The sequence below is a fragment of the Rhinatrema bivittatum genome, chromosome 6 (genome assembly GCF_901001135.1).
Source record: "Rhinatrema bivittatum chromosome 6, aRhiBiv1.1, whole genome shotgun sequence".
In the NCBI taxonomy this organism is placed as follows: Eukaryota; Metazoa; Chordata; class Amphibia; order Gymnophiona; family Rhinatrematidae; genus Rhinatrema; species Rhinatrema bivittatum.
This window is the reverse complement of record NC_042620.1, coordinates 241,961,503-241,986,893: the sequence shown is the minus strand read 5'-3', so window position 1 is coordinate 241,986,893 and position 25,391 is coordinate 241,961,503. Positions and strand designations below refer to the sequence as shown.

The 25,391-nt window shown below is 41.9% G+C and overlaps 1 protein-coding gene across 9 annotated transcripts in view; it reads right to left on the bottom strand.

The window, feature by feature from the left end:
- MBNL3 (muscleblind like splicing regulator 3) overlaps positions 1-25,391 on the bottom strand; it is a 272,637-nt gene that overhangs the window by 27,537 nt on the left and 219,709 nt on the right. For 6 of the 9 annotated variants that reach the window (XR_003857482.1, XM_029606676.1, XM_029606678.1 and 3 more), the window contains exons 4-6: positions 20,762-20,962; positions 9,844-10,080; positions 1,024-1,077 (exon numbers count right to left, since the gene is read on the bottom strand). Coding sequence is in view for 8 of the 9 variants with exons in the window: in XM_029606676.1 (XP_029462536.1) it covers positions 1,024-1,077; positions 9,844-10,080; positions 20,762-20,962 (492 nt within the window). In the remaining variant the exon portion in view is untranslated. The remainder of the gene's footprint in view (positions 1-1,023; positions 1,078-9,843; positions 10,081-20,761; positions 20,963-25,391) is intronic. The other 3 variants (XM_029606681.1, XM_029606683.1, XM_029606679.1) reach the window with 1 other exon arrangement.

Below are 25,391 nucleotides of genomic sequence, written 5' to 3'. Positions count from 1 at the left end.
AAGAAACAAAAAAAAATCCCTGAGCCAACCCAAATCTTTTTTTTTTTTTTTAACAGAATGGGAAAAAAAAAATGACCCCGGGTTAAACATCTCCAGATATTTGACAACTTTATATGAACAACGCAGAACAGAGACCTCTCTCCAAGCAAGAGCACAGGCAAGGAGAAAGCATGGCAACACAACCCAGGACCTGCAGCAAAACTGGTCTTTCAAACAAATAAAACAGAAAATGCATCGAAAGTCTACTCCCTAAGTTCTGAAATGGAAAAATCATACCTTTAGTTTTCTTTTATAAATGTATTCTCTAAATTTCAGCCCAGTGCAATTTGAAATGGTGGGTTCTCGAATATCAATGGAAAGGGTTACATTTACAAAAAAAAAAAGGGTAACATAAAACAGTCCAAGGCACAAAGTATAGATTTCAAGTTCCAGGTGGGAAGATATTCATCTTCAGGCTTCCGTTAATGGTTTCACTTAATTTCAGGGTAACTTGTGTTTTCTTTATTATAATGAATGACAAATGCCAAGTTCTGACAACAAAGCTAGTGTTTCCAAATGGATCCTCTCCCCCCTCCCCCATTGTCAAATCAAAAAGCCCACAGACTACAGAACTGCTCTGATTGCACTGAGAGAGCAGCCGGAAGTGCGAGGAGAATCCCGACAAGCTGTCGTTCATATTTTCCCAGTTATTCTCCATTTAAAAGTCTATATGGCGTTAGTAGGTTGCACTATACGCTTGTAGCTTAGGAGTTTACATACAGCCATTTTTCCAATGATGATTAAATAATTGCAATTATACACCACAATGGATGAGATTCGGTGGCAGCTGGAGAAAAGGCTGCATAATATTTCAAAGGACCCAATACTTTTTGCCATGAATGTTTATGTCCTAAAGAATGCCAAAAGCATTTCAAATTGTCATGGACAGACTTCTTTATGGATCACATGAGACACAAATGAAAAAGGTAATTATGCAGTCTAAGATGGTTACATGCAAAGCAAGAAGGTGAAAGGTCCAAGTACCAGGTCAAAGGTTGCCTCGAGGGGTCGCTTCAGTGATCTGACAGCTGGCTGAGTCTTAATTAGCAGGCAGCGAGCACATGATGGCAATGGGCCAAGGGGGGGAGTTCAAGCACAACCACAAAAAAAAAACAGCAAGCAGAGGTGCGTCAAAAGGAGAGCAACATTGTGGATAGGTGAAGAGAAAAAAAATGAATGCATTATACAATATATTAAAAGACTAGGCATGCACAACATGGGGTGTTCACTATAGTTAATCATACTAACTCTCTGTTGGTTATCTAGTTTGTTTCAGTATGCTTAGCACATAAAACAAAAAAAAACCCATCAAAGTGCTATGAAATTTTAGCAAGCTTCCTGACAAAAAAACAAAACAAAAAACAAAACACACACATTCATTTAACACATTTAGGATGCAGGCTAGTGATATTCTTATTCTAACATGGTCATAGTTTTAGACGTTTTTTGACCAAATCTTTAAAAAGCACCAGGTAGGATTGTAAGAAAATCAGCGATAATGTTGAATCTTTCTAAGTCCTCTGAATCATTTGCAAGGGCAGTACTTTTTGAGGTGTACATAAAACTGCCCTGATGGATGAAATGGTTTATGGAGACCAAAAAGTTCTCCCTTTTTATACCATGCGATAACATAAATGCATCCACCCTCAAATAAGTTTCATGAAAAATTTAGATCCTGCTTTCAAACAAGAAGTGTTGTGACAAGTAATCAATAAATATTTTAAAGCAACTAGGCATTGCTAGCAATAGGGTTAATTAGCTGTAACAGGGCCCAGGAGCATGAATAAAACATGCAGCTGTTTTAAGTACTATAACACGTTCTTGCTATGTATTAAACATTACAGAAAGCTGAGTCATTTAAAAATACAAATCAGCACTAGACCAGTGAAGAATCCTGGCATATGAAACAATATTCTTTGAAAATCTGAGATTAAAGGATCTAGAACATTGATATTAAACCAATTCTGTTAAGAAACATAGTATATATTTTTACATTCTTATTTATAGTACAGACACAGACTATTTTTTTTAAATAAATGAAGAAACTGTTAACATGCACAAAAAGCTTTTTCCACTCTGTACTTAGGTAAAAAAAAAAAAAAAGGCATCAGTGCATTTCATTCTTTACTTAAAAGAGAAGCAACTATCAGGCTAAGGATAGTATATGTATACTGTATATCCTGGTTTTACCCAGTAATAAAATATAATTCATGTATAAGACAGGCTGAAAGTAAAAAGGAGTGAGCTTTTCTGAAAGGCATCACAACAGTCCCATGATGAGAATCCTCATGATTTATATTGAAATGGGAAACAGTAGTTTTTTTGTTTTTTTTTTATATGGCACTGAAATCTAATTTCTAATACATTTCTAATTTATTGAAAAAAATGAAATGATCAATTTATTTGAATGTTCACTGCATTTAAAAAAGTTGTTATGTCCATAAAAGCAGGGCTAAATCATGAGCCGAGATTGGATAAAGAACGCTGAGTTTTCTTGGTTTATTCTTTGACCTTCGTCCAACATGAAGTGCTTTAAGCACAGGGAAGCATAAAGCTTAGGCTAAGTATTACAAGACAGATATATGATTTATTGATTTCCAATTGATATTCTGCCTGTTTTCTAGAAAAGGGACGAGGCGGATTACAAAGAAATGTGTGAACTGCATTAGACGGGTCATTTTGCACACATTAGGGTCAATTTTAAAAGGGCTGCGCTGATTTTATAACATGCACGTGTCACCGCGCGTATGTTATAAAAACTGATACCCGTGCGCATGTGCAGGTGGGTGGTGACTTGCACGGGCAAGGGGTGGGGGGGGGGGGATTTTTTAACAAACGTGCGCTGACGCGAGTAGGCCTTTCCCAGTTCTCTCCCAGTCTGGAAGTCCAGACTGGAAGAAAACTTCCCTAACCCCCGAGCAGCAGTAAGTTCCGCACGCCGGCCGACTGCCAGTGGAGCTGTCCTGGCTGTCCTACCCCTTTTCCGAAATCTGGCTCTTCCACGCGTACTGGGAGATATGCACGTGGCCGGGCTGCTTTGAAAATGCACTCGGTGCGAGCGCGGCCCAGCCACGCGCGTATCCTCCTGGTATTTGCTCGCACCAGGGTTTTAAAATTGACTCTATTGAGAATAACTTTCAAACAACTACATGCGATGGCATATGCATTTGTATACAGCTGTGCAAAGATCTAGAATAGTATTTTACAACCCATGTATATCATATATGTGCATATTATAAAATGCACGTATCTTTACCCCGGAACATACATGCATAGGAATGCTTATGCACGAACACATGCAAATGCATTGAAACTGAATATTTCAATCCATTGAGAGCCGGATTTTAATAGCCGCGCGCACAAATCTACGCCCGATTTTATAACATGCGTGCACAGTCGCGCGCATGTTATAAAATCCAGGGTCGGCGCGCGCGCAAGGGGTTGCACACTAGTGCACCTTGCACGTGCCGAGCCCTAGGGGAGCCCACGATGGCTTTCCCTGTTCCCTCCCCCACCTTCCCCTCCTTTCCCCTATCTAACCTGCCCCCCAGCCCTACCTAAATCCCACCCCTACCTTTATTTTATGTTGCGCCTGCCTCTGGGCAGGCGTAGGTTGCACGCGCCGGCCGATGGCCGGCACGCGATCCTAGGCACAGGGGCAAATGGCCGCTGTGCCTGGAGGCTCCAACCCCGCCCCGCCCCTTTTTTTCGAGCCCCGGGACATACGCACGCCGCTGGGCCTTTTGAAAGTAGCCCGGCACGCGTAGGCTTTGAAAACCTGCCCCTGAATGCCTGCACTTTTCCTACTTATTTAAAAAATATACGTGCATATATTTTACACACAAAAGTAAAGCTGGGCTTAGGCGCGAAAAAAAACAGATTTATGTGCGCAAGTTGGCACGTTTTAAAACATGCGCATGTAATTGAAATGAACCAGTTTACCCAGTTATTTGACTAGTTTGCTCAGTCTTTCCCCAGGTTATCAAGACCCTCCTATTCTTCAGCCTGAGCTCTCCCCCCAGTTTACCCAGCCAATAGTGCATAGTAAGCAAGTCTGATGGCAATTATGCAAGACAGACAATTAGCAGGGGTAAAATTACGCAAGTTGCCAAATGTACGCGCCTTTTAAAATGGCAACTTATGTGTGAAATTGTTGGCCCTGCCCTGGAATGCCCGAAACCGCCCCATTTTTACAGGCACGTATGTGTATATGTGAAATGTAACGTGCATATATACTTTTGACTTTTATAAAATAGAGAGTATGTGAGTACAGGCTACTTCTGTGCATATATATACTCATTTTTATGCATGTAACCCTTTGAAAATTACCTCCCTTGTATTTAGATGTGCAGTTCAGGTTGTGGACTTTGGTTAACTTGTGTTTGGTAACTGTGTTCAGAAAATTAATACTGGCTTGAGTCAAAAATTTCTGGCTGCTCTTTTACATAAAGATTTGGAAGCAGTACACGATATCATACCAGGATGCAGGCCTGAATTAAGGATTTTTAAATTCCTATAATGACAGCAGCAGACACAAATATACCTTCCTATAAAAAAAAAAAGAGCATTATAGTTATTTGTAGTCATGGTTTATGCAAGAGGAAAACCAGGACAACAAAACTGCGATGACCGTTTTATTTTAAATGAATGCATAAAATGTGACAAACGACCCAATTCTTTGTTCAGATCATTGCAACTAAATGTAAAATCAAGTCTACGAAAATATCTGAAAAAGGTGGGATATTTTTTGGTTTGGAAATAGCCCGCATTATTTGTCAAAAGATTTTTTTTTTAAGAAAGCACCAACAACCACAGCCTCCCTCATCTTTTCCGTGTGGGGGGGAGGGGGGTTTCCTAAGAAGAAAAGGGGCAGGAGCGATTCTGCTCCAGTCAGAAAGAAAAGCACCAGCTGGGCTGCGAGACCTAAAAGCAAACTGGCACTGGTGGTCTCAGAGCTGGCCAGCCGCAATTCTGTGACTGGAGGGGATAGGAAAGGAACGATGGAGTTTGCTCCTGCTTCTTCTCCTTAGGAAACCCCCCATCAAAGGGGTAAATGTGGGCTGCGGCGTGGCGGGGGGGGGGGGGGGGGGGGAAGAGAGGGCCATTTTTGGGCAGGGGCTGGCAGGCAGGATAGATTAGGGATAACTCCTGCCCCCTTTCTTCTTAGGAGACCCCTGGCAGGAGGAGTATTTGGGCCTGAGGGAAGCAGGGCAGAAGGGAGTCAGGGAATCTTAGTTTTTTTATTTTTTAAAATTTAATGTTTATTTCGGTTTGGCAAATGAACCGAACTGAAATAAACATGAAAAAAAAATAAAATAATAATAAAACAAACCCCCAAACTGAAACAAAATCTTTTCCCCTAACATCCTTACTACAAAGTATCAACCTGGCTGTCAAAACAGTAAAGACGCTGTGGGCTAATCTGGAAACTGGGGATGAAACATTTATTTATATTGACAGCATGCAGAAGAAATGATAGTGATTTAAAGGAGGATAAGTCCGTATTTATTCGGCTAAGTGGTGGCAGAGGGGGGCAAATCTTCTTTTTTTTGTTATTTTGTGTGTCTGCACAGCAGCACTGGAAATTTAACTCCATCTCTGACCCAGGACTAAGTTTCCAGCACAAAGAAAATCTGGGTTAGGCTAGTGCACCTCGCTGAATCAGGGCGTGCTGCTTAATGTCCTAATTTACATGGGATGTCCATGCACGGATGCTAAGCGGTACTCACATTTTGGAATGCACATTTTCTGTGCACAAAACCCCTTGCTGCATCGAGAATAAGTCTTGCGCACAGAAAATGTGGATTCCACAGCAGGTAAAGCTATGCATTTGGCTGAACATATCCTTTCTGCATTGGCCTGAGAAAGAGGAAGACATGTGACAAAATCTGGAAAAGCTAATCAGGAGTGCAAAGACTCAAAATGGAAGAAAAAATAGCAAATAAGTTAAACAGGGGCACAAGAGTTTTTTCAGATATGTTAGTGAAGGGAAGAAGTGTAAAAGTGGCATAGTGAGACACAGAGGTGAACGGGAAGAATATGAATAGGCTGACAAGGAAAAAGCAAAATTGCTTAATATTTCTCTTTGGTGTGGAATAGCCAGGAGCAGGACCACATAAAATGTCATGGTTTCACCTGCTGGGCAGCCTCACCGTACCCTGTTCTAGTTTGCTGTGATATCTCCCCACCAACAGAAGTTTCCAGTGAGCGCTGTCCCCAGCTACCTGAGCCGTCTCCTCACTGCTTGTGGTGCAGCCTCCACTCCACTCAGGGGCCTCAGCAAGCTTCAACTCCAGCATTGCAAAGCTCCTCTTCACTTCTTGCACCACACCTAAGCTCCAGACCCATTTAACCCCTCTTTGCCGGAAGCACCTTGCCTTTTCATAGTCAGACTGGGCTCCTTGAACTGGCCTCTCTCTCTCTTTCTAAGTGTTAGAGCCGGGTCTTCTCTTCTCTGTTCCTAGCTTTGTGGACTACTCAGGCCTTCCTTGCCTTGGAGCCTCTGGGCCATCTGTCCTCCTGTTCCTTGCTCTGTGGCCTACTCAGGCCTTACCATGTCTGGTGGCTTTCAGGCTTCTCTTATGCTGTCTTCGGGCCTCAGTGTTCCTTGTTCAGTATTGTCGTGTCCAGCCCTTATCCAATCCTATCCACCTTGCCTAGTGCTGTCCTTGCCTGGACTTCTTGTGTCCAGTCCCAGACCCTGTCTTGTCGTTGTCTTGCTTGGACCCAGTCTGTGTTTGTCCTGTGCATGCTCCTGCCCACCCAGCCTTGCTCCAGATCAGCCTTGTACCAGCCTCCAGTCTTGTACAGTTCAGTCCAACTTGTTCCAAGCTTCCAGCTTAGTCCAGCCCTTCCAGCATGCACAGACACCGAAGCGAAGTCCTGCCAGCCCCTGGAACCCAAGGGCTCAATCTGCAGGGGAGGGAAGCTGGCTAGGCAGAAAATAATCCAAGCTCCAGCCATGTGGTCCTGCACTGCTACTGAGGGGGTATATTCCCTGTTCCTAAAACAGCTCCCCATGACATAAAATGAACATAAATAATATTGGAAGTGAGGTAAACTCGATTTTCAGAAAAGTGTGTTCACGAGGGGCCTAACTAAACTTAAAGTAGATAAGTGATGGGGATATAGCCAAGGATATTAAGGGAAATTTGAGAAGTTCTGGCAGCTCAGTTGAATGACCTTTTCAATGCTTCTTTGGAGTCTGGAGTAATTCAGAAGAACTGAAGATGGGCAGATGCGGCTCCTATTCACAAAAATGGAAATAAGGTGGAGGCTGGGAACCGTAGGCTGATTATTGTGATCTCAGCGGCAAGCAAATTAATGGAATCATTGCTAAAACATGGAATAGTACAGTTTCTGGAATCCAATGGACTGCAAGATCCAAGGCAGCATGGTTTTTAATAGAGGCAGGACCCATCAGTTATTTTGATTAATTTCTTTGACTGGCTGACCTGAGAGTTGGATCGGGGGAGCTCACTAGATGTATTGTACTTGGATTTCAGTAAGGCCTTTTGACATGGTTCCGCATATGCGATTTGTACTGTAAATATTCTGCGTATCCTTGGTACTGTAAAGTGGGTTAGAAACTGCTTGAGTAGGAGACGACAAAGGAACGTGGTAAATGGAGTTCAAGGAAGGGGCGTTACCGGTGGTGTGCTGCAGAGATTGGTTCTTGGATCGGTTCTTATCAACATTGTCATGAGCACCATTGTGGAACAATTGTTGGGGAAAGGGTAGACAGCCAGGAAAGTGTGGAAAGTATGAGGAGGGATCTAGCCAATTTCGAGGCATGGTCTGGCAGCTAAGATGAAATGCCCTTCTGGAAGAGGCAGTGAAGACAAGAACGGTAATGGAATTCAAAAGGGCACGGGACAAATAAAGAGGATCCCCTGTGGCTATAGGATGGAAATGAAGAAAAGGGGTAAACTATGTTAACTGGGGGGATCCTTCACAGTGTGGCAGTTATGACTCATAAAAGAAGGGCTGGGGGTAACCTGCATGAAGCGGCAGTCACTACCCTTACATTAAAAAAAAAAAAAAAAAAAAAAGCTTGCTGGGCAGACTGGATGGACCGCTTGGGTCTTTTTCTAACAACATTTAGTATTTTATTATGTTAATATTTAATGCAGTTATGCATTTAGGATGAAAAATCCAAGGGAGAGGCACAGGGTAGGTGATAACACTCTTTAAAGCATGAAAGCAGAATGGAATCTGGGGGTGACTGATTCTGATGACCTTAAGGTGGCCAAATAGGTGGATAAGGCAATGGAAAAGCCAGACAGATGCTTGGCTGCGTAGGGAGAGGAATGGTCAGCAGAAAAAAGGGAGGTGATATTGCTCCTGGTGAGAGACCTGGTGAGAGACCTCACTTGGAATACTGTGTACAATTCTGGAGACCGCACCTTCAAAAGGATATAAAACCAGCTGGAGTTGGTTCAGAAGACGGTTTAAAAGATCTAAATATGTACATCCTAGTGAAAATGCGAGATAGGGGAGCTAAGATGGTGTCATTTACAGTAAATAAATCCAAGGTTTCTAGGCACAGGAGGAGAGTTTCTTTCAACAGAAAACAGGTTATGGGGTCATGGATGAGAGTGAAAGGAGGCAGACTTGGGAATAATCTAAGGAAATATTTCTTTACAGAGAGAGCACACTGGATGTATGGGACAGCCTTCCCGAGTGGTAGGGATTGTAAAGCTGAATTAGTTTGTGTGGATGAGCACACTACTAATAAGTCGTATGGTCTTTTTCTGCCGTCACATTTCTGTGTTTCTGTATGGACTACTGAAATAAAAAATGATCAGAAATGCTCAGCTAATCTTTTTTCTCTACTGATCAGCATATCAAGATTGTGTATAAATATTGTAACATGCTGTTGGTTTTTTGAAGGCATATACATGGTGTATATTAGACATATTGGTGAAATAAAATGAAATGGACACAAACAGCAATATTTGTTACGCCACTGCCACTAACAATCTGCACATCCCATATCCACTGCCATTCAAAACAAATGTTACTTCGGCTTACAAAAAATGAAGTGAGTTCTAGTAGCTGAACTGCTTCTGGAGAAAACTAAACTCTTTGTAGGTTGTGATAGCTGATTAGCACCGGTGCAAATGAATTGTTACCCTGAAAAGACTGACAGTGTGAAAGGTCAATGTACAAAAGCACGTTAATATCGGTCGTTGATGCACATAAACACCCATTTATCATGAAGATTAATGGCTGATGTTAATGAGATGCAAATGAGGTGTGCATTAACTGATATACCTTTGGGATGGTATTGTAAAAGCCTTACCACACCTTCCTGAGATGTAGTTAAATTGTTTGTGTTAATGCATCTGTGATTCATTTTGCATGTTTTAATGCATGTGCTCTTTTATGGTGTTAATAAACTGAAATCAACTAAACTAATAGCTAATAAGCTATTTTGCATACTTTTACATCTCATTATCATTGGCATCAGACTAAAAGTCTGACATCCTAGTTTATGCACCTTAGCAGCTGGCAATTGATAACGCAAGAAGCTAATGTGCGCTAATGCTTGTGATAGCGTTAAGGTGGTTTATTACATCGGCCACTCAATTTATCTGTTTAGCTCTTTCAGTCTTGTGGTCATATATAAATGCATGACCTCTATGGTATTAAAAGCTCATACACAGCATCATCTCTGGACAATTCTTACCGCAGGCCAATAAAAGGTATCACAACGTACAAAGAAGTTGCTTAATTCTAAAATAAAAAGCATTTATATTCGGAGCCTCCCTCTCCTTGGCCAGAAAAAGGCCAGGCCCTTACCATTGCAGCTGCAGCAGTCTGGTTCACCTGGTGTTGAGCTGCCTTGATTTTGGCCTGCAGGTGTGCAGGGGGGTGAAAGTACTTGCATTTCTCCCTAGAGCATCGACCTTTGATGTAATCCATGCAAACTGTAACAGTGTTTTCGTTTGTGTCTATCATCGCAATATCTATAGGGTGGGCATAGCGGCAGTCATTCTCGCCGCGGGTGCAATTTCCACGCTGAAACTCTCGGCAAACCTTAAAAAAAAAACCAAAAAAACCATCAGATAATTTAATGTGATAACTGCTTGCCCTTGCAATAGTATTTAGGCAAGATAATATAGGATCTAAGTAGCAAACTAAGGCTAACAGAATTGGTTTTGAACTAGTTTTCCCACACACTGTTAGCCTTATGTACCTTAAACAAGTATCAGTTGTAGAATTAAACCTTCTGTATTATTTTTTGAAGCTGGCAGGCAAAGTGCTTTCGAATGAATCTATCAGTATTTGTGACATTTTAATATTGAAAACATTATTTTGACTGGAATTTTTTGAGAGCTCCATTAGTTACTCAGACAGTAAGCCAGGAATATCTGCAGTGTTTGACCTGGCTTTATTAAAATTAATTTTTATTGAACATTTTGTAGATACACATTAACTCAGGATCGATAAATAAAAAAAAAACCTCAATTGCTGAACATGCTTTATACAGAATAAAATAACATGATTAAACAACCTAAGACAAACATATAACTACGGAAAATTGTCAAGATCAGCACTAGTTCAAAGAAACTAAAACCCCAGTAGGATAAACAGAAGATAAAATACATAAGAGAAAAAGAATGCATCAGACCTAACCCCCATAGAAACTTAAAACCACCCATAAGACCACCACCAACATTCGAGCCAAAGACAATAAAAAGACTGATAAAATGAACAAATGAGCAATGGGACTGAACAAAATATGCCAGCTAAAGATACCCTTCTACCTTGACAAAATCTAAAATGGCTTCCAAATCTTTGAGACATCAGGATAAGAATCTCTTACTCAATGTGTCAGTAGTTCCATGGAGTAAATATGCCATAGGTTTTGAAACCACAGAGAGAGAGAGGAGGTTTGAAGGAGGAATTTCAGTGTAAAGCAATAAGGCATTGATGTGAATGATCAACATAGGGTGCCTAGTAGAGTCTGAACAATATGCTTTCAAATTATGTCCAAGGAGTACAACTGCTGGATCTCATTTTGTTAACTTCTTCAATTCCATGAGATTACTTCTGTCCAAAATCTGTCGATGATGGGACACTCCCACCAGACATGATAGAAAAGTACCTCTACCCCATACTCTCTCCAACAAATGCATCTCCTTTAAATTCCATTTTATGTAATCTCACAGGGTATAAGATACCAATGGTAGAAGATTTTATATCTAAGCTCCTGAATGGAAGCACTGGTAAAGTTCCCTTTCAAAGCCTGAGAAAAATCTCTCCCATTCCTCATCTCACAAACTAATCCCCAAATCCTTTTTCTAAACGCCCCTGAGGGTTGAAACAGTGTTGGAATCAAGTGCCAATAATAATTTTTAGATAATAGAGATTAAACCTTTGTTTTTGAAAGGGTTAATAATAAGCTTTTCAAAAGCAATTAAGCCTATATTACACGTCAACTTTATAGCAGTTTGGAGGGCCCACCCTTCAAGTTGTAAATATTGAAACACTGGGACATTAAGGAGGCAATATCCTACAGAGATTTAATATCCAGAAAAGAGTTATCACAAAAAAGTTGCCACTCTACTAAGGCTGCCTGAGGACCACAACAGGAAATTGGCCTTAGAGAAATGAGAAGGAAAATACGGATTGTTCCAGAGAGAGGAGAGTGAAAGGAGGAGAGTTCCTGGAAATCAAAATGGAATACCATATATTGAAAACTGAAGAAACAAGAAGACGAACTGTACGAGAAACTGAAAGGGGCAAAGCAAATTAATTGTCACGAGAAATTTCCCTTTACATCAGGATCCAGTGTTTATTTAGGAAGTCATCCATCCAAAAAATAACACTCTTCCAAAATTGTGGCCCATTAATAGACCCTGAAATCACAGAATGCAAGGCCACTCAGATCTCTCTGCAGAGATAAAACATAGTTGCTGACTCTAGGTTTTTTTGCCTTGCCTTATAAAATCAGAAATTAATTTTTTGAGCTTATTAAAAAAAAACAGAAACCGGGAAAGAATACTCATTTTAATAGAAATTTGAAAAGGGGACTATAACTTGAGATTTTTTTTGACTTTACTGAGTAATGGCAAGTAGTTCAACTCAAAGTCTGTCCAAATGATTTGGGATAATAACCTTTCTTCAAAAATTATTAGTTCACCTGAAGGGGAAACAAAACTTCAATATTCCTATGAGTTGATGAAATACATTAAAACCCAGAATCTCAGTTTTACTCTCATACTAAACCCTTTAATGATGCCCATTATAACTTGCAAAGTTTGATGGAGGTTTGTTCCATGTAAGAGAATGCCATCAGCGATTAATGCATTCCCATTGTCACTACTGTCAGCATCTGTAATGCACAAATAGGTTAGGGTGTTGCTGAAGCAGAAACACTAGGGATTTCATTGTCAGTACAAACAGCGATGACGATAAGGGGCAACCCTATCTTGGTACCCTCAAAATACAGAGAACCTCTGAGAGGACCATACCATTAACTCTTAACTGGACCTTGGGTTTGGAATAAAACTTTGGTCCTACTTTAGAAAATTCATCCCTAAACTAAATTAAGGGAGCATAAGGTATAAAACATGGCCATTCCCCCTGCTGAGTGCCTTCTCTGCATCCAAAGACGTTATTAAGACCTTGACCTCGATTTCGTTCACATGGTGCAGAAGGCCCAACATATGATAAACGTTATCCACTCCTTGTCTGCCTTTTATAAAACCAGCTTTGTCTCTATTTACTAGCAAGGGTAACCTGTTCTACCTGGCAGGCCAAAATTTTAGCTAAGATCTTATTAAAGTTTAAAAGAGATAGGTCTATATGAACTACATTCAGCAGATTCCTTCCTCTTCTTGAGTATAACCAAAATAGAGGCTATCAAGTGTAACCCTTCCTTAGTGTACGAGTTGGGGACGGGGGGGGGGGACGACATAAAGTTATTTGTAAGTTCTTTGGGGCAGGGACCCTGGCTAGCTTTTAACTTCTCTTCCCATCCTAAAGTGTAGGTCCTTTGGACTAGGGGTGGAAAGGAGTCCTCTCCGGTCCCAGTACAGGGTGGCTGGAGTGTTTAGCTGATTTTCCCTCACTGTACCATGAGCTGTGCGTTGTGTGCCAAACAAATCACACTCGGCAGTGTCCAAAATAAATCTTTACTGATACGGTTTTGTTGAATAGCACAATTAGATATGGCAAATCACGCAACACGGTCTCTGCTGTTCTTTTTCCAATTATAGCTCCTTTCTCTTCTATCTGTGCATTAGTCTTTATTAAGCCAAGGATCCAGCCACACTTCTGGATTTAGATTGTGCAGTGGTCCCTCTGGGCATGGCCCCCTCCCCTTGGCTGGATGGGAAACCTCCTCCTAATGGCACAAACATATTTTGGCATAGAATTAATATCTCTATCCCTCAGGGCTCTGATAGATGCCAGATGAGTGTCCTCCATTGAATTTCAATCTTTTACTTACATTTAGTAGATTAATCTTCTGGTGGGATCCCAGGTGGTAGGAATCCTTGATGGACTGCAGGTTTTGCCAGTCCCCTTGAGGGGCAGAAAAAAAACTTCCTCCCAGATGTTGGAAAAACAAATCTTCTTTCTCCAACTTGGATAATCAGGAAATCCTCTGCAGCGGGTTTTCACCTTTATTTGGCAGATCTTCCTTAAACACCTGGCATCTTCAGCTCAGGGTTCCCCAGTCTCTGGCTTCGGAAAAGCCCAGAACTCCAGCAGGGTTCTTCTAAATAAATGTTCAAAACCCCAAAATAGTCCCAGAACAGTCACTCTGCATCTCGTGAGGAGACTACAGCAGTGGAGCCCTTTGGCCTGTCCTGGAGGGGTCTCGGAGGGTTTCTGAAGCTCTAGGTAGCCTCAAATACAACTTGGGCAAAATACAACCTCTCTCTCTCTGACTTCCAGATAATACTACCCCCCAGAGCCTATGTCAGAGCTCTGCTATAAAACTTCAGGACCAGGGGTATCCATTTCAGTTCCACCAGTGGGAGGGCTGTCCATGAATGGATACTCCCCTAATTATCTCTCTACACAAGGAAGAATGGGGAAGAGATCCTCCAGACAAAACCCCATTATACAGAGACACAAACCTAGGTTCAAGGGAGTCCGAAAATTCTTATAGAATAATAAAGAGAAACCATCCTTTCTCAGACACTTACCATTACTCAATGCCCAAATAGCATTTTGGACCTCGATAATCAAGATGGGGTCTCAAGGTTCATGAGGGCCATTTCCGGAATCGTGGGTAGAACAAGATTACCTAGAAAAGCATTAATCTCATTCTCACTAGCACTGAGTTTGGAGGTATACAAAGAAGAAGGAGAAGAAGAAGTTCTAACTGTTTCACAGATTACCCTAGAATCGCAAATTGATTCACCCAAAGGAGTTTTAATAGCAGAAACAAGATTAGAGGAAGGAAGAGCCTTTAGTTTATGTACTAGTAATATATCTGCTTTATTCCCTTTATTGTAAAAAAGCTGTTTAACCCTGTGAATAGTTTTCCCTACATTTTGGGTGATAATAGATTTAAGAATAGCTCTCTTATGAAGTACAACCTCCTGAAGGTGATTACAGTGATATCTCTTGTTCAAAATCTTGGCCTTATGTATTTCTTAATTTCTTTTCAAATGCCCTAGCTTTGCGTATCTGGCTGAATTTAAGGCAATCATCTTCCCTCTCCAGGTAACTTTAGCTGCCTCCCAAAGAACATCCCCAGAGATCTCTCCAGTGTCATTATGCTCAAAATATTCCTCAATGGCCACTTCCATGGCAGAATAGATACTCCTTGTCAGTCATCCAATATTCAATTTCGGGAATTCTGAACACGGATATCCAAAACACATTTAAGCAAAATGAGAGCATAGTCCAACCAATTTCTACTGTCCTCACTGTATCCAACTTAATTTTATCCACAAAAATAAAATCAGTTCTAGGAGTTGTGTGAGGAAGAATAAAACACAAAGTCTTTTTTTATTTGGGTAAAGGTATCTCCAAGGAGCCACAAGACCAGACTCAGACAACAGATGTTCAAAAAGGAGAGCGTTACGTCTCAGGTCTTTAGAAACTGGACCAATTTTATCTAATGTAGGAGACAGAAACAGATTACAATCCCTACCTACAAACATTCTGCCTTCAGCAAAGGACAGAAGATCAGAGAAACAATGAGAAATAAAATCAATCTGGTTAATATTTGGGGAGTAAATAGAAGCCAGAGTAATGGGCACCCAACCACCTTATCTTTTAGAAAAATGTAACATCTATTCAGATCTCTTAATTTTGTCAATAATAAAATGAAATTGCCTGGCAAATAATATATCTATTACCCCCCGCACCCCATTTTAACCCCAACTGATGCAAAAAAACGGAGGTAATATTATTACGTTTAATAGGAAACTCTGATAGTTTTAAAGTGAGTCTGCTGTATAAAGTAAATCAAAACCTTATTTCTAAATGCTTCTCCGAGTAGAAGACTACATTTAGCTGGCAAATTCAGCACCTTTACATTTAATGAACAACAAGAAAACTCAAAATAATTAAACATAGAAGCAGTACATAAAAATCACTGATAATGGTGGTGGTCCGATGAAAATCTGAAAAAAAAAAAGGAGCTGGTTAAGCTTTATAGAGAAAATGTAGCTAGAACAAGTAAACAAAATATTCAAACAACCCTCACCAAACCTCCTCCAATACACCCAAATACCCAGGGAAACAAGACTGACTTGCTGGATCAGCCTCACAAAGCCAATCTATAACCCAAAGTCTAGGAGAAACAAAGAATCCCCCTAACCCATGCTCATTACTCGCCACAGATATACAGCAGAACAGCTACAAATATTAGAAATGAAAGAGAGAGAAAGGGAGACAAAAAGGAATTAATAATAAAAAAAGGATGAAATAAGAACATGTAAAGAAAGGAAGATGAACCACAAAATTCTCCACCCTTGGCCATCACAAAGAAAAGAAGACAAAAAGGGGCGGAATAAGAAAAGAAACCAAAAAGAATGTGGGCAGGTGCTACATCCATTCCCCACGTGTACTACGTGTGAAAAAGAAACAAAATACAAAGTACTCGAGGCAGTCAAAGACATAAAAAGAAACAGGTCAGGAAAGTATGACTTCCCATGACTATGAGATCCCAACTCAAAGAATAACAACTAGAAGGGAAGATTTGTCCCAGCAGGGGACCATAACCAACATCACATTAGGATTTGAAATTACAGTGGACGTACATAGAAAAAAAAACCAGTAAAAAATGTAGCAAAAGGAAAAGTTAATCAGGAGCAGATTTCTCCAAGTGGCCTGGGGATGACAGCCGCAGCTTCTTTCTATTATGATGATGACGACGACGTCTTCTTGGGGAGACTTCCGACCACTCCAGTGCCAAAGGGGATGAAGGACCTCTGCTGAGTTTCACTCTACCAGCTAACTGATCCATTGCTTTCCTATATTCATCCAGATCCTGAATTCAATCATCCTTTCCATGAAATGACAACTGCAGATTAAACAGGAAGCCCCCAACAGTACTTAATACCCTTGCCTCTGAGTAAAGAAGCAGGAGGTGGGAAGAAACTCTTGTCATTCCAAAGTATATTGGGAAAGATCTTAAAAAATATGGTCTTTGCCCCCTGGAATACCATATCTCGATTGTTTCATACCAAACTAAGAAGAGCTTGTTTAACCTCAAATTAGCGAACATATGCAACAGTGGTTCTGGGAAATTTCCAGTCTTCCATTTCCAGCTTTCCTATTCTATGCACGCTGTCAAATTTCACAAAATGGTTTGCAAAACTGGGTAGACGAGCTCTGAAGAGCTCATTCAGAAGTCCGGCAGTGTCTTACTGGACAACACCTCCTGATATTGTTTCTTCACTGACAATTCTCCCAATCATTCCTGCATTCCTTCATCTCCTTTGTAGTTTCCTCAGCCTCCTTCATTCTTTTGTAAAAGTCCTCAATCTGCCCCCCTCTCTTTCAGAACTTTAATTTCCTTCTTTAGGTCCGAAATAGCATTACTGACATCTGATCTTAAGAGCTTGATTTTTTTAACCAATTCGGCAATCACAGATTCAGCTACTGTGATATCAGGGGTCTGTTTTGCGATCTATGACTGATTTAGAATTAGGCATCTCAGCGGTGCCACTGGAGGACTCAGAGTGCCCCCTTTGAAGGTGGCAGCATAGGAGACCTTTGACTCCATCAACAAAGAAGAAAAAAAGCCATGAAATACTGGGGTCAGCAAAGTCCAGGATGGAAAAATGACTAGATGTTCAAAACACACAAAGAAATAGAGGAGCAGAGAGCCTCAGTCAGCAAAGAAAAGTCCAGACATCAATACCAGGCAAGATGCTTCCCCTTACAACTTGCCAAGAGAAGAGATTGAACACAGTCAATACAAATACATATGCAGGAAGAGAGAAAGACACTTTTTGCAAAAAAAAAAAAAAAAGAGGAAAAAAAAGGAAAAAATTGCTCTGATACATTGATGAGAAGGTTGCACTCTAAAGGGAAGTGTCTCTGGAGGCCTATTTAACTCAAAGTAAAACAAGACCACCACTTATAGGCGCACGCACACACACACACACACACAAAAAGAGGTTGGAGCACGTGTCAGCAGACAGGGAGAATCAAACTTAGAAAAGGGAGGCAGTGATGCACATAGAAAAGAAACCAAAAGATATGTGAGGGTTTGGTATGGCAGAGAATACTTGTGATTCAACAGCTCTGCTGCATCTCCAGAACTCTGCCCGCGGCCAACACATCCGAGAGATAGACCTGACACCAGGACCTGACAATGCATGCAACCCCCCTCAGCAGCGACTTTAAAGTGGCCAGAACGGTGAGGGCGACCTGATGCCGCCGGAGTGCCTCACGTCGAGAGGAAGCGTCACTTAATGCTGCGGCCATGGGAGCGCCGATGCGGATACCTGGAATGGTGGCAGCTTCGTAACATTCCCGGACCACGCGGAAGCCAGGCTCAGCGTTGTCAGGCGTCTGGCCACAGCGCGATCATACAGGTAGGAAAGGGAAGAAAAAGAAAAAGAAAAAAACAAAACAGGAAATCTTCCTGCAACCAACTGGTTGCATCTTGGGAGAGCAGGTAAGAAAAGCACATCAAGTGCCAATCAAAGTCCCATCAAAATGGTAAAAATGATTTAAAAAAAAAAAAAAAAAATTATAAAAGGGGCCAGGGGAGGACGGAGAAAATAAGTTATGCTGCCACCTTTGAAGACAGCCTCTTGTTGGCCTTTTTTAAGGCCCAAGCTTTCAAAAGCCTTACCTCATGATGTTTCACAGTAAAACACATACAGGCAAGTCGTGAACAAAAGACATATCAGTGCCGGAAGGAAAAATGCGTCTTGTACAGTAAAGTCAGTGATCATGTTGAAAAATAACTGAAAGCAAAATTGTGAAGGACATATTTCTGTTTCTCTTACAAACAAAATTTTAGAGGACAAAAAGGCCATTTCTGTTTTCCTTACATTACTGGATTAAGAAATTGATGGATTCAGATGGACTACAGGAGGTTCCAGACCCCAGATTTATGTCTACAGATAAAAAAAAAAAAGAGTCAAAAGATGAGCCTTATGCCTTTTGCATTTCAAATGCAGTTGCTTCGACTATCCACTCACAAATGCTAAACTGCAACTAGTTACAAGGCGCTCCTGCTTTGCACATGGATCAGGCGTCATCGGAATTCGTCATTACCAGAGGGCGCCCGCAAGATGAAGATCACTGGAATCAGGTGCCACAGCAAAGGGGGGTGACTAAAAGGGTCAGACGCGAGATCACAGGTGGGATGAATTTACAATTGTGTGTGTTTCAGCCACTGCTTGTGCACACTGCACAAAACTGCACACGGTGGGAGAGGAAAGCCTGAGCCAATGAGCCTAGAACACCAGTCAGCAAAGCAAAAGCTCAAATGGGAAAAGGCGGGAATGGAAGTATTAACTTGCAAGGGTGAGGACAATGCCATGGATGGGCAGCTGCCGTATTACAAAGTAGAGCGAGCAGGTAGACATCTTGATTCTGAACTGAAGCACTGGTGGATAGGAAGAGGTCATCTGACATCCTGGGCCTGTTGCCATAAAAGCATCGTTCCTCCTTTTCAAACAGATGACATCACTTTTGGCATGCTCCTTTACGGAAAAATGAATAATGCTCCCATCAACCCAGCCGGGTGTCTTCGATTTCTCAGTCTGTCTGCCTCCACTCTCTGGGCCCATTAGAAATTACAGGGTGGGAGGACCCCAGGAGGGGTGAGCTCTGTTCATCCTACCTATAGCAGTTAGTACATTTTTTATTGCATTATTTGTATTCATGCCAAATTTGCTCATGTTTTCTTCTATTTTATTTAGAGTTAAACTGTATTATTTGTAAAGCACCCTTGGCAGGGCACTATATAAAAAAAATACATTAATCAATATATTTTGCCTCAAAAAGTTCATTTATAACTTTGGACTTTATGTTACCAGATTTCGGCTGATATCTGGAGATTCCTCTTAAAGGGTTTTTTTTTGTAAAACACACATTTCTCTGAGAGATTTGGATAAATTCCATGCATTTATTCATATCAATGAGTATCCATGAAACCAAAACACTGTTATTATGCCTGAAAGCGGGAATTAAGGTTTGCAACCTTAATTTTTGTAGCTCTTCTCTCCGTTCTGCTCCTGGCTTGCCACTGGGCTTGGGTGGAACGGAAGAACCCCAGTGGCTCTCAGATCAGAAGAGAGGAGGCGAGTCCCAGGGGCTCCCATAACCTGAAGCTAGCAGTAGAGCTCCCTGAGGTAGGGGGAAGGGGCAGTTTTTGCTAACAAAAAGAAAATAAGCATGATTTCATCCACAGCTTGATTAGCGTGGTGTGCGTGACAATAAACCGCTCCCTTTAGGGGAATGGCGCCACTTTGTTTCCAGCAGCTGGCACCCAACATGGCTGCTCCATGAAGAAAGTAAATTACAGACTCTGTGGAGGTTCCCCTCTCTGTGATGCCCCTCGTACCATGGTGAGTGGGCCAATCTGCTGAAGCCATTGCTGGCAGGACATACTCAGCTGGGGGCTCTCTCTTGTGTACCACCCTCCCTCCCTCCCTCCAAGCTCATTAAAGAAAAATAGGAACATAAAAAAATATTTATCTTGGCAGCAAAAAAAAAAAAAAAAAAAAAGACAAGGGAGAAACAGTAGACAACTGGAAGACTTTTGCCTGAACTAGAAGATTAGGTGAGAGAACCCCCAAATCTTACTATGTTGGATCTCAAAATTTTCAAAATGGCTTGAAAAATCCAATTGGTCCAAGTGGAAGCAAAATCATATTTAAATCAACCAATAAGAAGGGAGGAGAGAGGGCCCCCTAGTGGTTAGTGTAATGGGCTTGAAGCCAGGAGGACTAGGGTGCAAATCTGACACTCCCTGTGCAAATTACTTATTTCCCCTTGCCTTACTGTATATTGCAAGCTGTTTGGGTCAGTGACCTGTTCTATCTGTACAAAATCTGTTGGCTGCCATACACATTTCTAAATAATGAAACAAGGTAATGTGGTAGAGGAAAAAGTGATGAAGCTTTTCTAAAAATAGTTCCTAGCTGCCTCAGATTTATTTTCTTGCCAAGCATAGGTGCTGGAAGCACCCTCTGGCTTGCAGCACACAAAGCATCCCCGATTGTTTCTGCACCACTGCTGGGATGTTTTTTTTTTGTCCATGCACGCGGTATTGAAATACCTCCAGTTTATCCGTCCGCATCAGTTTCTGACCAGCAGAGCCTCCTGGCACTGTAACAGTGGGATTCCCGGAAACCAGGACAGGCGTATTTGGTAAAAGCTCTGCAGGAACCAAGCCCATCCCAGGAGAAACATGGCTTAGGTAAGGGCTAAAAGCCATGGTGGGGCTAGTGGCAAGCGATGGGGTCACAGGAAATGTAGTCTGCAAGGAAGAAAAAAATATATAATCAGCAATAACCAATCAACTGGGAATCTTACTGCAAAGGCACAAGGCTAACAGTATGAACGACTAGCCACATTAAAACCATGTCTCTTTTTAATCCAGGTGTGCCCTATCTCTTAGAATTGCTTTAATACACAGAGCTCACGCACACTATGAAACTATAAAGATTTCTCGTTTTATAACCATAAATATGAATTCATATATTTATGTAAGGAACGAGGCGTATGCCCCAAACATTAACAGCAAAGTTCCTGTAGCTTCAGCGTTCATGTGCATCCCACAGACTTCCCAGCCTGGTCCCAAACATTGGCTTGAAACAAAAAGCTTAGAGAGTAGAGGTAAATGATCCCAGAAGTACTTTGAGTTTCATTATGCAAATACATTTATGGCGCATCACATGCAGTGTTCATAACCAGCACAGCTACAGCTATTTCCCCAAACACTGGACAGTAAACAGAACACATGATAAGCTATTCAGAAAAGAGCACATGCATAGGGAAGGAAAGGAGATTATCTTCATATTGGGGGTGGGAGCAGCATAGAACATGGGGGCCCTCAACATAGAATAGCGACAGTCCAGGCTGGAGGGAGTCCAGAGAAAGGCTACCAAAATGTTAAAAGGTCAACTCCAAAAGTCAAATGAGATGAGACTTAAGTGCACTAAGTGAGAAATGATGGATAGGACAGAGGCATTCAAATACCTCATTGGTATAAATAAGGCACAGGAGGTAAAGCTTTTTCCACAGGAATGCTCCAGAAGAAGAGGTCAGAGTCTGAGCTCTGGTGTGGGTGGGAGGGCAGGAATAGACTCAGGAGCAACACTATTTTGCTATTAACTGCTTTGATTTTGAAAAAAGCAGCAAACAGAGAAAATAACATCAGAAAATATATCTTCACGGAAAAGGTGGATAATGCATGGAATGGCCTTCTGGTGGAGGTGGTGGAGAGAAAACTCAGTAACAGGTGAAGGGAGGAACAGTTCACCAGTGTACAAGAACTCAGGGCCTTGAAGGGTTAGAGAGGCCCTGGGGAGCAGGCAGGAACCTATTCTGTGCAAAGATTTGCTATGTGCGATGTCTGTGTGCTACCTGAACTTAAGGTGAGCTACATTTGTTTGTTTGACTTTTCTTTCACTGTAAATAAATTGCACATAAAGGAAACAGCCAGAGTCTGCCTCCTTATTCCTTCTAGCTGTTTCCCAAGCCATTATTGCCAAGTTACCACATATGTTGGCAGCAATGGGATCTCTTGCCTAAGCAGGAAGCACAGTCAAGAGCCCACCACTGCAGCAGCAGAAAAAAAAGCAAAACACCGCAGAGATTTTTTTCTTTTTTCCTGGGGCCTCCCAGTTAAGAACATAAGAACATGCCATACTGGATCGGACCAAGGGTCCATCAAGCCCAGCATCCTGTTTCCAACAGTTGCCAATCCAGGCCATAAGAACCTGGCAAGTACCCAAAAACTAAGTCTATTCCATGTTACTGTTGCTAGTAATAGCAGTGGCTATTTTCTAAGTCAACTTAATTAATAGCAGGTAATGGACTTCTCCTCCAAGAACTTATCCAATCCTTTTTTAAACACAGCTACACTAACTGCACTAACCACATCCTCTGGCAACAAATTCCAGAGTTTAATTGTGCGTTGAGTGAAAAAGAACTTTCTCAGATTAGTTTTAAATGTACCACATGCTAACTTCATGGAGTGCCCCCTAGTCTTTCTATTATCCGAAAGAGTAAATAACCGATTCACATCTACCTGTTCTAGACCTCTCACTCACCCAGCCTTTGCACAACAGGCCAAGGGGACTAGCCCCACCTGTGAGGTCAGGGGTCAAGCAGTGAGTAAGGGCCAGACAGGCCAGCAGGTTTTTATTGTTCCTCCCCCCACCTTTCCCCAGAGAGGTACAGAGTTTGGAGGCAGCTTTGTAAGCAGGGAAGATGGAACAGAACCCTGTGAAAATGCAAATGGATCAGCAGCAGGCATTGTGAGAGCAGGTGATGCAGCAGCATACGGTGCTAATCCAGATAAAACAAGCTGTGCAAACCGCTGTAACCAGTCCACCTCCTGTGTCACCAAAACTACTTAAGATGACCCCAGGAGAAGACTCAGATGGTTTCCAGAAAAACTTTGAATGCACAGCTTGACTGGCAGGCTGGTCAGAGGACAGGTGGGCTACCTATCTGGGGAATCTACTCACTGGGAGTAGTGAAGATGCCTTCCAAACTGCCAATCCAGAAGGAAGGACCACATACCAGGAAGTCAAGGCCGCCATTCCAGAGAGACCGGGACTCACCCCAGAAGCCTTCTGATAACGATTTCAGCAAGGAGTTCTGCAGGCTGGAAAAAACCAAGGAACCTATTCCACAGACTTAAAAATGTTGCTTGGAAGTGGCTGCACCCAAAAGGAAAGACTGGGGTGGAGGTAGCCATAGCGGTTCTGTTGGAACAATTCCTAGTCAGCCTAGAATGGTCTCTGCGCCAGTGGGTCTGCTGACACACAAACCTTATGGTTGAAAAAGCGCTGGAAGTAGTGGAGGCCTATTATCAGGCCCAAACTATGCCTGAGTCACCACGGTTACCAGAGAAGCCACTTGACCTGGGTAGAGTCCTAAGAGCCAGAGGCCTTGACAACCAGTAGCATAGGTCCAACCTGATTTTTCACCTCAACCACAACCCTCAGCTGGACCGCCATGTTTCAGCTGTGAAGGGGCCACTTTGCTAGACTGTTCCCATAGGGAAGATGAACCCATGGATGTTAATGCTGTGGCCCCACACTTTTGTAATTTCATGGATGTACCCAGCCATGGAGTTTCTACTTTTGTGATTGTGGTTGAGCTAGAAGGCCTTCCAACTCAAGCATCAGTGGACTCTGGGAGTGTGAAAATGCTTGTTTGAAGAGAGTTACTGAAGCAAATCCAGATTGACTACAACAGAGTAGTGACCCTGGTATCTATACACAGGGACCAGCAGCAGTGTTCAACAAGCCGGGTACAACTGAAGACCCCTGTTGGTCAAGACAAAATTGAGGTGGGAGTTCTTCCTTGGCCACCCTACTCCGTGGTCATAGGACAGGACTGTCCCAAGTTTAAGAATCTCTGGAACCAGCTCACAATAGGTTCGTCCAGCTACAACAATGAAGAATTGGAATTTCCAGAACTCTTTCCCTTGGATGATCTCTATCATAAAGAGAACAGCCACCTACCCAGAATGTCTTACCTGGCCCCTTTGAATGGGAAAAAGGCAGTGAACCGCAAAGCTTCAGGTGAGTCCAGAGGGAGTATGAGTCCTTTAAGTGGGACCTAGGAACATATATAAAGGGTGGACAAAAAGGTAGTCCCTGGAGCGCGGTTTACACGCCCTATTCCTCCTTATTTTGTGATGAAAGGGAATCTACTTTATCGAGTCACAAAGGGTAGTATAGAGGGCGAATTGATAGAACAACTCCTAGTTCCCAAAACCATGTCATTAGAAGGTCATGCAACTAGCACATAGCCTCCTTCTAGGGGGGGTCACCTGGTGGAAGAAAAGAACAGATGAAAATATTGGCACAATTCTATTGGCAGGGTCTACAAAAGCAGGTCCAGTTATATGGCCGGTCCTGCCCTACTTGCTAACTCACAAAGCTTACCGATGTATGGGTGGCACCTCTCATACGAATACCCTTAATCAAATCCCCTACTGAAGGTGTGTCATGGATCTTTTAAGCCCAGAAAACAAGAAGGTAGGCGATCTAAGAAAGCCGTTAGGAAAACACGAAAGGATTAGATGCCCAAGTATTTTTCAATCTTTATTGCTGTTGAGACGTATTTTTTTTTTAAATGTTGCCCGACTCAGGCCAAGTTATTGTTAAGGTGATAAGAGTTCTAAAGCATGTTAGAGTAGCCTAGTGGTTAGAGCAGTGGGCTATGAACCAGGAAACCAGCGTTCAAGTCCCACTGTCGCTCCATGTGACCTTGGGCAAGTCACTTTACCCTCCATTGCCTCAGGTACAAAACTTAGAGTGTAAGCCCTCTGGGGATAGGGAAATACCTACAGTACCTGAATGCAAACTGATGTGATATCTCATAAATATTACAGATTTTACCTTAAGTAAAGATGTTTCATATATATTTCAAAACTGTTTTGTAAAATACAGGCACTGTCATTTGGATAGAGCCCATGAGTTTGTGATTTTTGCAGAGCATTTAAGGTTGATGTTTAACTTTTACTACATGATTTACACGTTATGTAGACTAAAAGATTATCATTAATTAATACATGTGCAATTGATATTCTTATACAGAGTTGCTCCCATCACGGATTGGTTTAAATGAGGTTGATCTCTAAGCTTGATGCGTCTTTAATGGTCCCAAGTTTCAATGAGAGTCTAAGGTAAAATCAGTAATATAAATTTAAATAAAAGGAAATA